This window comes from Ahaetulla prasina, chromosome 1 (assembly GCF_028640845.1).
Source record: "Ahaetulla prasina isolate Xishuangbanna chromosome 1, ASM2864084v1, whole genome shotgun sequence".
In the NCBI taxonomy this organism is placed as follows: domain Eukaryota; kingdom Metazoa; phylum Chordata; class Lepidosauria; order Squamata; family Colubridae; genus Ahaetulla; species Ahaetulla prasina.
The window spans coordinates 320,545,437-320,560,046 of record NC_080539.1 but is presented as its reverse complement, the minus strand read 5'-3'; the positions used below and the strand labels follow the sequence as shown (position 1 = coordinate 320,560,046).

Below are 14,610 nucleotides of genomic sequence, written 5' to 3'. Positions count from 1 at the left end.
GAGCAGCTAGACCCCTCCCCCTCTTCCACAGCATGTGAGCCTGAGGAAAGTTTATTTCCAACAGCTGCTGATTGGAGTGACCCTTGCATCAGAAGACTGGATAGGCGGAGGCAACAGAAGGAAGGGAGGGGGAGGCCTTAATGAGTGCTGAGTCATGGAGCCACACCCCATGGCCTATATAAAGGATCTGCTTTCTGGCAGTCTCTGAGTCAGGCAAAGTCGAACTTATCTTGCTGAAGTCACTTTCTGGTCTCCTGCCTGCTCTGAGGACTTTGCTAGGACTTTGGGCAGAGCTGCAGAGGCAAGCCTGATTCGGATTTCCCTGACCCGGCTGTCAGCGGAGGAGTGGGACACGACAGACTCTATGGAGCCTTGGAGGGCTAACAGTAGGTTCTAAGTCAGAATATATATCAGAGGCAGACATGATAAATAGATTGTTTCCAAAAAGTCCAGAAATTAATTCCTTTCAGGAATCTGACTGTATCCAGAAAATTTAAGGTAAAGGAAATTCCCAATTACCACACAGAAAATATCAGTTCAAAGGATGACTGGGCTTCAGAAACACAGCAAATAAGGAACACGTTGCTCCCAGGCAAACCTGTCCTTCCAGAAGCTGCGCTCAGCACCGGATGCAGACTGCAAGATCCTTATCTGCAGAAAGATCCCAGTCAGAAAAACTGGGAAAAAGGACTCTAAAATGCTGCTTTACAGGAGCTAAGCCAGGCTTGTATTTGAAGAAATGAGCTTCTAGGCTCTCTCCGCTACAACAATGCCCAAAATAGACTAAATGGTGAGCACAGGCAGGAAGAAGGCCCCTGTGCCTGCGCAATTAGAAACAGCTGTTCTTCGGCGCAAAAACCCTTTCCCGCTTCCAACAAATGGCGGCAGCTATAAAACTGTCTTTTTGAAGAACCGCTGCTGCACTCAGTCTCCAAATAGGCACGGAGGCAAAAACAAAGCCTCTTACACGCCGCGAAGCACTTCCCGGTCGATGGAGTTTGCACCGGGGTCCTCGTCAGTGACTCAGTAGCCGCTCAACACATGCTGGAGCTGCGATTGTGGTAAGGGCTCTGTTAAACTTCCAGTCACCCCACACATACACCGGGGGCAACACAAACCTCAGAAGAGCCCAAATGGGACACACACCGGACTGCTGCTTCCTCAAAAAATAAACAATCAGGGTGGGGGAAGATGATCTAGATTTCCCAGAGACGTCTAACCCACCACCAGCAGCAAAGGAGATCAAATTCTCCTACCTAGTTTAAATGTGCAGCTCCAGGCTCCATGTAACAATTCCAGAAAAAAAATTAAAGTAACAACAATGAAGAAATTCCAAATAAACAACCAAAAAAACCAAAGGAAAAATTTTAAAACAAGAAATTATAGGTTAATCTGGCATCTATTCAAACTCAAACTCAAACTCAAGTCTTGATTAACAGACTGAGTGAAAAGACTGAAGACCACAGGAAGTAGGTGTGGTCATGGAAAAAGAAAAAAATTACACTCAGTCTTGAGCAAATAGATGAGAGATTAACCCATACATGGAATGTCGGAGCAGCACTTTGGAAAACTGGGCAATGTGCATGAACCTTTTGGTTATTCACAAGTTAAATCAGAATTTTATGTTACTGGCTTACTATATCTAAATATCTGTCTGTCCGTCCATCCATCCATCCATCCATCCATCCATCCATCCATCCATCCATCCATCCATCCATCCACTATAACTGCCCAACCCACCAGAAGTGACTTTGGGCAATGTACAACCATCATAGTCACAATATTAAAAAATCATTATAAAGCATTCATAATAAAAATATAAACTACTACTAATTTCTTTTTTAAAAATCAATAAAAATTACTATATACAAACAACAAATGGGAAGAGAGGTGTCACCCGTAAAATGTCTCTGGTGATGTAAACAGGTCTTTAGGGACTTCCTGAAGCTTAGCAGAGATAGAGCTAACTTACCTTCAGGGGGAAGGAGGAAAAGAGAACATTTGATAATGGTGCCACAGTAGAGAACGCCTGTCTCCTGAGAGCTGTCAAATGTAGGTCCCTTAAAAACGGAACCCATAGCAGCCCTAATGCATCAAGCTTTTGTAAGGAGAGAGGAGGTCCCTCTGACAACCCAGTCCATGAAGGCTTAAAAGCTCAAAACCAGCACTTTGAATTGGATTTAAAAACAAACAGGCAGCTTGCGGAGCACAGGTGTGATATGTATGGATCCAAGGGCAGACATAGTTACCTATGTCACTGCATTCTGCACCAGTTGCAGTTTCCAGATACTCTTCAATTATATCATACTGGTGCATGTAATTTATATCAATATCCTTACAATTACTTTTTAATTAGAAAATGAAATAATTTAAACAGACCTTGAAATTTCAATTAAACAGACTTCATTTCACAAATAAAGGCAAATATATGTGTCCCCGGATAATATAGCAGGATCCAATCTGGGTCAGGAACCAGAGGGTTAGTCTTCCGAGCTTTCGGACTCGTCTTGGAACCCATCTTCAGGGAACTTCTCTCTGGCAGAGTGTCATTTACTGAACTTCATAAACAAGGAATCATTCTTCTGTCTAGATAGTCTTCCCAATAATAGATATGTTCAATAATTGTATGTCAATTCTTGCAAATGATGTAATTTGCAATTTAACAGGCATTTGTGAGTAATGGATATCCCTCCCTTCCAACTGGCCTTTTCAATTGTATTTGTTAAGCAACATCAATCCAATTTACATTTATAGCCTAACTCACTAATTTTCTATTCCAATTCTCAATGATTTTAGAATTATACCTCCAAACATGGAATGCCCATGATCATAAGAAGGACGATCAGGCTTCCGCTCATATGACTGTCTTTCAAATCCTCCCCTTCTTGAGACTGAATGATCCTTGTCACGGTAAGACTGATTTCTTGAAGGAGATGGCCTGTCAAATGGAGAAAGCACTCATGTGAATTTATTTATCCATTTATTTAAAAGACTTTGTGCTCATTAAATGTGCCAACACTTAGGGTGGCTCACAAAACAGCATCCATCCATCCTTCTATTGCAGAATAGGATTTTATTCTTAATTATAACATGATTTTTATTTATGCAGACTGACCATATAAAGGGCACATTCTTATTTAGGTATTTCTGTTTTTCATACCTGTCTTCTCGTGAGTATCGTTCTTTGTCAAATCGTTCCCGATCATGATCTCCAGAAATCCGTTCTCTGTATGGTTCTCGTTCCCTCCTGAAATCCCTGTGGTCTGGATTGGAATTATTTTGTCGTTCAAAATAACTCTCTCTCTCCTTGGTGTATCGATCCCTCTGGCCTAAGTGTTCTGGAAAAAAGAAGTCAAAATAATCGTTAGGCCTCATAATAAAGATATTTTTGAGCTGAACCAGATCGCAAGTAAAAGGATCATATCAGGGAAAGTTGAACCCACTTCAGGTAGTTCTCGAAGTACAACCACAACCCAACATTTCTGTTACTAAGTGAGACATTAGGTAAGTAAATTTTGCCCCATGTTACGACCTTTCCTGCCACGGTTGTTAAATGAATCACTGCAGTTAATTTAGTAACATGGTTGTTAAGTAAATGTGGCTTTTCCCCACTGACTTTGCTTGTCAAGAGGTTGCAAAAAGTGCTCATGACCGGGGACACTGCAATCGTCATAAATATGAATCAGTTGCCAAGCATCTGAATTTTGATCATGTGACCATGGAGATGTTGGAATGGTCGTAAGTGTGAAAATTGGGCATAAGTTACTTTTTTCAGTGCCACTGTAACATCAAATTGTTGTAAGTTGAGGATTACCTATATTTCCTTTCACGTGATAATTTTATATATAAAGTTATTCTGCATACTATATTTAAAATAGTCCAAAGCATTTAAGTTATTGTATCACAAGAGAAAAATGTGGTTCATCTTAAAAATAAAGCTATTAAATTACAAACATTTTCTTTTTCCCCCAAAGAAATATTTCTGTGACAACAAAGATAAATCCACCTTTTGAAAAGGGCTGCCTTTCATGAGGTTCTGGATGCAGAGGTATTCGCTCCCCGTAAGGAACTTGTTGTCCACTTTTACTGATAGTTAAATCTGTTAAACACAAATTGATAATAATTAAAGACTCTGATAGTTTTAGGATACTGGCTCTAAACTTCCACCCCATTCCTAACTAGGCTTTGATGAACTGTGCATGATCAATATACTGATAGCTCACTTCAAACTGGTTGTTTTTCCCCAGTGGCTTCATGTAGATATTAAAACAGAATAGACGCAGTGGTAGTCAACCTGATCCCTACCGCCCACTAGTGGGCGTTCCAGCTTTCATGGTGGGTGGTAGAGGTTTTGTCCGACATTGAAGCACTTTCCTTTTTTAAATTTTATTGACTTTAAAAAAAAAATTTCATAGCATTATTTAAAAACATTTTCATTAGGTTTTCATAAAATTCCCTGTGACAATTAAAATTTCTGAAAATATATTATTTGTATTGCCTGTGCATATGTTTAGTTCACGTTATGTAAGTGAAACTAAATGGCGCTATAGTGCGACCGCAAACAAAGCCTCGTCTCAGAAAAGTTCGCGCATCTCCCCCACCACCCAGCTGTAACAGACAAGCACAGCTGGTAGCCAGCCCAAACCCAATCCACAATGCGCGAGAGGCATGCGCAGACGACAATATATAGCACATTACTGTGGAACCGGTGGGCGGTTAGAAAATTTTACTACTAACAGAGATACAAAAGTGGGCGGTAGGTATAAAAAGGTTGACTAGCCCTGGAATAGAGGGTTATTAAACAAGGTTGAATATGGTGGCATAATGGAACTAATGTAACTGCTTGCTCACATAGGAGCACATTCACCACTATATAGTGACTTTGATCTCCAGCCCTCATAGGCAATCAGGAAAGATACACTGGTCAATTATATCAAAGGCCACTAAGAGATTTAGGAGAACAAGCATAGACATATTCCCTCCTTTCAAATCCCAGTACAGGTCATTTACGAGGAAGACCCATGTGATTTTAGTCCTCTAGTCAGGCCTGAGCCCTGACTGCCAGAAGTCTAAATCTGCTTCTTCCAGAGTATTTGTAGTTGTTATTCCATAAAACCTTCTACAACTCCCTGCTCCCCCCATCAAAGGTGAGACTGGGAATACTGTCCAACACTAAGAGAACCAGGACAGGCTTCTTTAGAAAACTCCCTAATGTTTTATTAAGTAGCAATCAGAACATTAGCAGCATTCACCTTGACCATGGCTGTGTCCATGTCCATGTCCATGTCCATAGTCAACAGTCTGTGGAATAATTGGTGGCTTGGCATGGGGTGCCGTAGTAGGCAAAAGGGGTGCTGTGGTAGGCAAAAGGGGTGCCATGGTAGGCAAAAGGGGTGCCGTAGTAGGCAAAAGGGGTGCCGTGGTAGGCAAAAGGGGTGCCGTAGTAGGCAAAGGAGGTGCCGTAGTAGGCAAAAGGGATGACGTAGTAGACAAAAGGGGCGCTGAGACTGTTGATGAAGGCAATGAAGAATCCGATTTAGGTAAGTCATATTCTGATTTCAACTCATTATCGTCATTACTGTCCCAAAGTCCCTGGAAAGTGTCCTCATCCCAACGTTCTTGATCCATCTCAGTTGATGTCTTTACCACGGGAACTGAAACCTGAGTTGCTGCTACAGTTGAAATGGAAATTGGAATATTTGACTGTAATGGTGGAGCAGATGGCTTTGCTTTTGGGATAGGAACCTTTCCAGCTGAAACAGAGGGTGTTGTCACTGGAGAAGATTTTACAGGAGGTGGCTTAGTGGCTGGAGCAGGTTTCTGAAACAAGACAGGGGGCTTTACAATTACAGCTGGAGTAGGCATAATAGCTTGTTTCTCCGCTGTCCTTTTACTTTGCATTTGAGAAGAGGCCTGGATAATGGGAAAAATGAAAATAAATTTGTAAAACAATTGTTATCAGCCTTTTTTTTTTCTTTGCATACCATAAGAAACCACAGTGAACTATGGGATTCCATGCTTCTCTTTTTCCTCTCCAATGGAACCAGGTTGGAAGCTTTCACCTTTAGTCTAATCATGAACTGCTGGGATTAATTGACCAAAACTAAGAGGAAATTGATTTTGATTGATTGACTGAGTGACTGATATTGGTTATTTTAAAAACTTGATCTGAAACAGTGTTTTTTAAGTTAATGTTTTTAATTAATCGTAGTCTCAAATCCAGATATTCAATAAGCAACCAAATCAATTTGATCAAATGTCTAAGCCTGGAAGAAGACAGGTGGCAATGCACGACTCCAGTATTCATTGTAATTGTTCCTATTTATGCAATCTCACTAGGCTAAATGATGGCTGCTAGCATGATAAACTATTTTCCTTCATTCCCAATCAGCATAACTATAATTTTGGAGAAGGCTACATGAAGCTATTGCTAAGCATGATGTGACATATATAGGGAATCAATGTTATACAACTATATGCCTTGAGAGGCATGGCCAGCATCGCGGTGGTAAGACGGGGTCTTTGAGGTCTCTCAAAGACCTGTCGATATCTCTGTTGTCCAGGGGTCCCAAATGACCTAAGTCGTTCTGTAGGGACGAAAAACAAGAGGAGCACAGACTGTCTGGCTTAGGGAGATCACAAAATCTCTGGTCAGAACAGAAGAAGCTCCTCAAACTGGACAGTGGAGAAAGCGACCATAGAAGTCGCTAGGAAGCTGGAGCAGCCGCAATGGAAGAGGAAGAAAAAGAGACCTGTGACATCAAGGTGAGAGAGACTTTGACTTTTTTTGGGGAAAAAAAGAGTTTCTACTCCAAATCCAACTGTAAAACAAATAGGGTGGAAAGGAGCAGCTGAGAGCGAGGAGTGAGAGAGGGTGTGTATTTGCCCTCACATCCGATAATTTGGCGGCAAGAGAAGTGAAAAAAAGCCAACTTTTTATTTTTGGGGGGGAACAAAGAAAGGAAGAAATGGGAGAATCCTTTAAAAAATAATAATAATTTGGATTAATCGACTAATAAACTGGTGGAGATTGAACCCCATTCTATTTAAATAGGATGGAATGGTGGTAATTGATAAAAGGAATCTTGTAAAGCTGAAACTAAAGATTGCAAAAGAAATTGAAAGTACTGTGTATTGTTGAAAGCTAGTCAGCAGTGCAATCTAGTGGCAGAGGAAAAAATGTTAACATTGAAGAGATTCTAACTACAGATTGACCTTGACATTTGGCTGAAAGATAAAGACAGCAGATATGTAAAAGAGAAGATTGGACTTTGAATTTTGTTCGGCTTTTACTCCCTTATTATCTTGTTTCTGTGACTTGCTGCTTATTTACTTATTTGTGAATACTTCGAAGAACTTTCTTTTTATTTTCTGAGTGTAATTGGAGGACCAGTAAAGACATTTGATTTTGTATTTTGTTCTTTTTTTCTTTCCTTTCTTATTTTTTGGGGAGAAATTTTCTTTTTTGTGATACAAGGCTAGAACCAAATTAATAAGAATGTGGATTAAGCCAGACAGTATCGATAAAAATTGAAAAAACTTATTTTCAACATCTTAGTAAGATAATAAGATTTATATGGCAAAGGAAAAAAGAATAAGCATAAAGATGTTACAAGATACGAGGCTAAGTGGAGGATTTGGACTGCCGAACTGGGAACAATATTAACAGGCAGCAGCACTGACTTGGCTGAAGGAATGGATGGAATTAAGAAACACAAGACTATTAACTCTGGAAGGACATGATTTGCAACTGGGATGGCATGCCTTTTATGGTATGGGAGAAGTAAGATACATATGTACTTTCATAGACATTATATAAGAAATTACTGCAATGCTCTCTACATGGGGCTCCCCTTGAGTTGCACCCGGAGGCTCCAGTTAGTTCAGAATGTGGCTGTGCGGGTGATAGAGGGAGCCCCTCGTGGCTCCCATGTGACACCTCTCCTGCGCAGGCTGCACTGGCTACCTGTGGTCTTCCGGATGCGCTTCAAGGTTTTGGTGACTATCTTCAAAGCGCTCCATGGCATAGGGCTGGGATACTTACGGGACCGTCTGCTGCTACCGAATACCTCTCACCGACCCGTGCGCTCTCACAGAGAGGGACTCCTCAGGGTGCCGTCGGCCAGACAGTGCCGGCTGGCGACACCCAGAAGGCCTTCTCTGTGGGGCCCCCACCATCTGGAGCAGGCTTCCCCAGGACTTCGCCAACTTCCGACCTCTGAACCTTTCGCATGAGCTTAAGACAGATCTATTTATTTGCGCAGGACTGGACTAGATTTTAAATTCGAATTGGTTTTAATGGGGATTTTATTATTTTTATTATCATTTTAATTATTCGGCCAATTATAATAAGTTTTTTAATGGATGTTTTATTTGTATTTATATGTATATTTTTATCTGGTTGTGAACCGCCCTGAGTCCCTAGGGAGATAGGGCGGTATAAAAATATGAAAAATAAATAAATAAATAAATAAAATAAATAAATGCATTGTTATAATAATAATAATATTTTAATTTGTATACCGCCCTTCTCCCGAAGGACTCAGGGCGGTTTACAGCCAAAATAAAATACAGCAACAACGCATACAATACTAAAAACAAACATTAAAAAACTTATTCAATTTGGCCCCATACAATCAACCCTGTAAAATTAATAAAAATTTAAACCCATAAAATCAGCTAAAAATTTAAAAATTTAAAAATTCAAGCCAGTCCAGCAAGACAGAATAAATAAGTCTTAAGTTCGCGGCGAAAGGTCCGAAGGTCAGGTAGTTGTCGAAGTCCAGGGGGAAGTTCGTTCCACAGGGTAGGAGCCCCCACAGAAGGCCTTCTCTGTGGGGCCCCCACCATCTGGAGCAGGCTTCCCCAGGACTTCGCCAACTTCCGACCTCTGAACCTTTCGCATGAGCTTAAGACACATCTATTTATTTGCGCAGGACTGGACTAGATTTTAAATTCGAATTGGTTTTAATGGGGATTTTATTATTTTTATTATCATTTTAATTATTCGGCCAATTATATTAAGTTTTTTAATGGATGTTTTATTTGTATTTATATGTATATTTTTATCTGGTTGTGAACCGCCCTGAGTCCCTAGGGAGATAGGGCGGTATAAAAATATGAAAAATAAATAAATAAATAAATAAAATAAATAAATGCATTGTTATAATAATAATAATATTTTAATTTGTATACCGCCCTTCTCCCGAAGGACTCAGGGCGGTTTACAGCCAAAATAAAATACAGCAACAACGCATACAATACTAAAAACAAACATTAAAAAACTTATTCAATTTGGCCCCATACAATCAACCCTGTAAAATTAATAAAAATTTAAACCCATAAAATCAGCTAAAAATTTAAAAATTTAAAAATTCAAGCCAGTCCAGCAAGACAGAATAAATAAGTCTTAAGTTCGCGGCGAAAGGTCCGAAGGTCAGGTAGTTGTCGAAGTCCAGGGGGAAGTTCGTTCCACAGGGTAGGAGCCCCCACAGAGAAGGCCTTTCCCTGGGAGCCGCCAGTCGACATTGCTTGGCTGACGGCACCCTAAGGAGTCCCTCTCTGTGAGAACGCACCGGTCGCTGGGAGATAGAAGATGGCAGTAGACGCTCCCTTAAGTATCCCGGTCCTAAGCCATGGAGCGCTTTAAAGGTGGTCACCAATACCTTGAAGCGCACCCGGAAGACAACAGGCAGCCAGTGCAGTCTGTGCAGGATGGGTGTTACATGGGAGCTCCGAACTGCTCCCTCTATCACCCGCGCAGCTGCATTCTGGACTAACTGGAGCCTCCGGGTGCTCTTCAAGGGGAGCCCCATGTAGAGAGCATTGCAGTAGTCCAGGCGAGAGGTAACAAGAGCATGAGTGACCGTGCATAGGGCATCCCGGTCCAGGAAGGGGCGCAACTGGCGAATCAGGCAAACCTGATAAAAAGCTCTCCTGGAGACGGTCATCAAGTGATCTTCAAAAGACAACCGGCCATCCAGGAGAACGCCCAAGTTGCACACCCTTTCCATCGGGGCCAATGACTCGCCCCCAACAGTCAGCCGCGGCTGCAGCTGACTGTACCGGGGTGCCGGCATCCACAGCCACTCCGTCTTGGAGGGATTAAGCTTGAGCCTGTTCCTCCCCATCCAGACCCGTACGGCTTCTAGACACCGGGACAGTACTTCGATGTCTTCGTTGGGGTGGCCTGGGGTGGAAAAGTACAGCTGCGTATCATCAGCGTACAGTTGGTACCTCACCCCAAAACCACTTCATGATCTCACCCAGCGGCTTCATATAGATGTTGAACAGAAGAGGCGAGAGAATCGACCCCTGCGGCACCCCACACATGAGGCGCCTCGGGGTCGATCTCTGCCCCCCTGCCAACACTGTCTGCGTCCGGTCAGAGAGATAGGAGGAGAACCACCGATAGACGGTGCCTCCCACTCCCAAACTCCCCAGCCGGCGCAGCAGGATACCATGGTCGATGGTATCGAAAGCCGCTGAGAGATCTAATAGGACCAGGGCAGAGGAGTAACCCTTGTCCCTGGCCCTCCAGAGATCATCAACCAACGCGACCAAAGCCGTCTCCGTACTGTATCCGGGTCGAAAGCCGGACTGGAACGGGTCTAGATAGACAGTTTCATCCAGGTACTGGGGTAATTGACGTGCCACCGCACTCTCTACAACCTTTGCCGTAAAGCGAAGGTTGGAGATCGGACGATAATTTCCTAAAACAGCTGGGTCCAGGGAAGGCTTCTTGAGGAGGGGTCTCACCACTGCCTCTTTCAAGGCAGCAGAAAAGACCCCCTCCCACAAAGAAGCATTTGTAATCCCCCGGAGCCAGCCTCGTGTCACCTCCTGCGTGGCCAGCACCAACCAGGAGGGGCACGGGTCCAGTAAACATGTGGTGGCATTCAACCTCCCCAGCAACCTGTCCATGTCCTCGGGAGTCACAGGGTCAAAACTATCCCAAACAGTCTCAACAAGACGAGTCTCGAACCTCTCGCCTGGATCTACCCAATTTTGATCCAATCCATCCCGAAGCTGAACGATTTTATCGTATAGATAACCGTTAAACTCCTCGGCACGCCCTTGTAATGGGTCCTCCCGCCCCTCCTGTTGAAGGAGAGAGCGGGTCACCCGAAACAGGGCAGCCGGGCGGTTATCTGCCAACGCAATGAGGGAGGAAACGTAAGAACGTTTCGCATCCCACAATGCCACTAGTTAGGTCCTACTATAGAACCTAACTAGTGTCCGGTCGGCTTCCGAACGGCTGGATCTCCAAGCACTCTCTAGGCGTCTTCTCCGGCGTTTCATCTCCCTCAGCTCCTCAGAGAACCAAGGAGCTGGTTGAGACCTACACCGGGTCAGAGGCTGCAAAGGCACGACACGGTCCAAAGCTCCAGCCGCGGCCTGTTCCCAGGCCGCGACTAGTTCTTCAGCCGTGCCGCGGGCCAGATTCTCAGGAAACGGCCCAAGCTCCATCAGGAACCTCTCTGGGTCCATCAGGCGCCTGGGACGGAACCAACGCATTGGTTCCGTCTCCCTGCGGTGGTGAGTAGCAGTCCGAAAGTCCAGACGAAGAAGAGAATGATCTGACCATGACAAGGGCTCGACAACTAAATCATTTAAAATCAGATCATTCGACCACTGGCCAGAGATAAAAATCAGATCTAGGGTGCCTCCCCCGATGTGGGTAGGGCCGTCCACTAATTGAGTCAGGTCCATGGCCGTCATGGAAGCCATGAACTCCCGGGCCGTCGAGGATACCATGCCAGTTGATGGCAAATTGAAATCCCCCATGATCAACAGTCTATTGGTTTCAACTGCCAACCCAGCCAGCAACTCCAACAGCTCGGCAGGGCTGTTGTCACGCAGCAAGGAGCCAGTATGGTTATTGGTATGGGAGAAAGTTAGAGACAAATATTATGTGAAAATTCCAACATGGTTATCAACAATGGAAGCTTTAATACATCCAAATACTTTTAATTTTAGAAATATTGTTAGATACAAGAAATTATTAACAGATAAGGGGGAATTGAAGCAGAAACAAGAATTGGAAGAACAGGGGATTGAACTAGATTGGTATATGTACATGCAAATACAAACATGATATAAAAAAGATGTTAAACTATATGGTTTTCACTTAGAATACCTCTGGAGGAGAAGTTATTAAAAAAGGGGAAGGGGAAGTTATTAAAAAAATTTTAGACTGTGCAGAAATGAATAGACTAACTTTGATGATTAAAGAAAGAGAGGATTCAGAATATTTTGAGATATGGGTTCAATTTTACCATTGGTTAGAAAAAAGATATAGATAAGCAAAATAGATATGTAAGAAAATGGTATAATTAGAATACTGTACTTGTGGAAAAAATGTAACAGATTAAATGAAAATGAAGGTAGAAGAAACAACAAAAAAGATGAAGTCAAGGAGAAAACACCGAGATGCCACATGGAAGGAATGACTGCTGTATTAAATGTTTGTTTGTGTATAAAATAAAAATTTTATTTTAAAAAAACCTATATGCCTTGATCCTTTTCTAAAATGTGTATTTTTTATAGATGTTCAGTGTTAAAAATGGTACAAAACAAACATAAATTAGGACATATTTTAAAAATGTTATTTATAAACATCTAAGCTAGTAAATTTAAAGTGAATGGATTAATAACTGGCAGACTGTAAGTTCTAGTCTTGCCTTAGACATGTAACTAGGTGGGTGACTTTGTGTCAGTCACTCTCTCTCATATCTAGGAAGAAGGCAATGGCTAACCACTTCCAAAAATGCTTTGACCTACCTGTATACCAACAATCAAGACTACTTGAAGGCACAAAAATAAAACAAAATCAAAAATGCATCTCACTTTTGGAACAGCGTATCTCTGAAATTCAGATGGGCATGTGCTTGGCTTTTAGTAAGGCCTGAACACCTGAGTTTTCTGTGAACACTGAGCCAAAGTATAAAATCAACTTATCTGAAATGGTTTGAAAGATATTTGTTTGGGAGCCAATTTGGTCTAATGGTTAAGGCACTAAGCTAAAAACCAGGAAACTATGAATCTAGTCCTACCTTAGTCATCTAAATCAGCTGAATGATCTTGGGTCAATTATGCTCTCTCAGCCCAACTTACCTCATAGGGTTATTGTTGTGGGGTAAGGAGGAGGAGGAAGAAGTGTTAGGTGTGTTCACCTTGAGTTATTTATAAAAATGATAAGGCAGGATAAATAAATAAATAAATGTTAATATGATTTTGAGTTAGCCCCTTAGTTGTTTTGTATGTGGTTTTTATTTTTAATAGATGTTTTATGTTTTTAATATTATGACAGCCATCGAGAGTTGTAATTTGTAACTTGGGTAGCTATATACATATGTACTATATACATAAAAACTTTCTATTAGCAACAGGAATAGCATTCGGCCATAGTAATCTTCCTATGTCTCAGCATTATGATCAAGGGTTTTATTGCAAGTAGCTTCAGGTAAACCATCTATGTGGTAAAAAACAAAACCAATTCTTTGTTTCTGCCTATCAGCTTTATAACTACAAAGAATATTAGGGTCAAGATTAATTGTAACCTTGCTTATACAAATCAGTGCTATGAACTCTGAATCATGATTTCTTCTTTCCCATATAAAGACATATAAAATAAATTCAAAATTCTCTGGAGTATCAAGCACTTAAAAAAACCACGTGCAACATGTGCCGTCACATGCAACATGTGCAGCAGTCTAACCTAAGTTATGGTATTCTCCAATAATCTCTCATCTATGCCTGACCCTACTTTCTTTCCAAGTCTAGACAAAATCAACTTGGTTCTGCCATCTACTAAAGACTTTTTCGAGAAATACCATGCCAAACACTCTGTTACTATCTTTTAGAAAGCAGATAACATCATTCTGAACCTTGTAAGAATAAAACACATACTAATTTCTGATTCTGGTACCTTATAATATACCTATGTCATTTTCATTATATATTTTGTTGACTATCATTTATCCTATTTTGTGTTTCTCAAATAAAAAGGAAATATATTTTATACTTTTTAGGGAAACAAAAAAGGAACAAAATGTTACATGGCATTTCCTCTTTGTAATTAAAGATTATTGTTGTAATAATAATGAATTCTGACTTTGGATACAGAAAAACATGAAAATATGGTGAGGTCCACTGACTCTCTCATTGCCATATCTTCAAAACTCATTCTCAGTGGACAGATGTTCCAGTAGAACAATTTATAATAGCATTATGACAACATTAGAGCATTTGTTTTTATAATATAATATAATATAATATAATATAATATAATATAATATAATATAATATAATATAATATAATATAATATAATATAATATAATATAATATAATATAATATAATATAATATAATATAATATAATATAATATAATATAATATAATATAATATAATATAATATAATATAATATAATATAATATAATTTATATATATATATGTTTTCTGAGGTTTTCATGGGTATTTGTATGTAGGTCTTGGGTTGTTTGGGTTTTCTCCCATATAAAATTCGAAGTATCTTGGCAACGTTTCAACGAAGTCTCATTCGTCATCTTCAGGCTGGTGTTTACAGCTTTGTGCTTCAAGGAGCAAT

The 14,610-nt window shown here is 40.9% G+C and overlaps 1 protein-coding gene across 3 annotated transcripts in view; it reads right to left on the bottom strand.

The window, feature by feature from the left end:
* YLPM1 (YLP motif containing 1) overlaps positions 1-14,610 on the bottom strand; it is a 74,559-nt gene that overhangs the window by 35,843 nt on the left and 24,106 nt on the right. For all 3 annotated transcript variants that reach the window (XM_058162358.1, XM_058162359.1, XM_058162360.1), the window contains 4 exons: positions 5,253-5,913; positions 4,007-4,099; positions 3,161-3,338; positions 2,805-2,938 (listed from right to left, as the gene is read on the bottom strand). In XM_058162358.1, the coding sequence (XP_058018341.1) occupies positions 2,805-2,938; positions 3,161-3,338; positions 4,007-4,099; positions 5,253-5,913 (1,066 nt within the window). The remainder of the gene's footprint in view (positions 1-2,804; positions 2,939-3,160; positions 3,339-4,006; positions 4,100-5,252; positions 5,914-14,610) is intronic.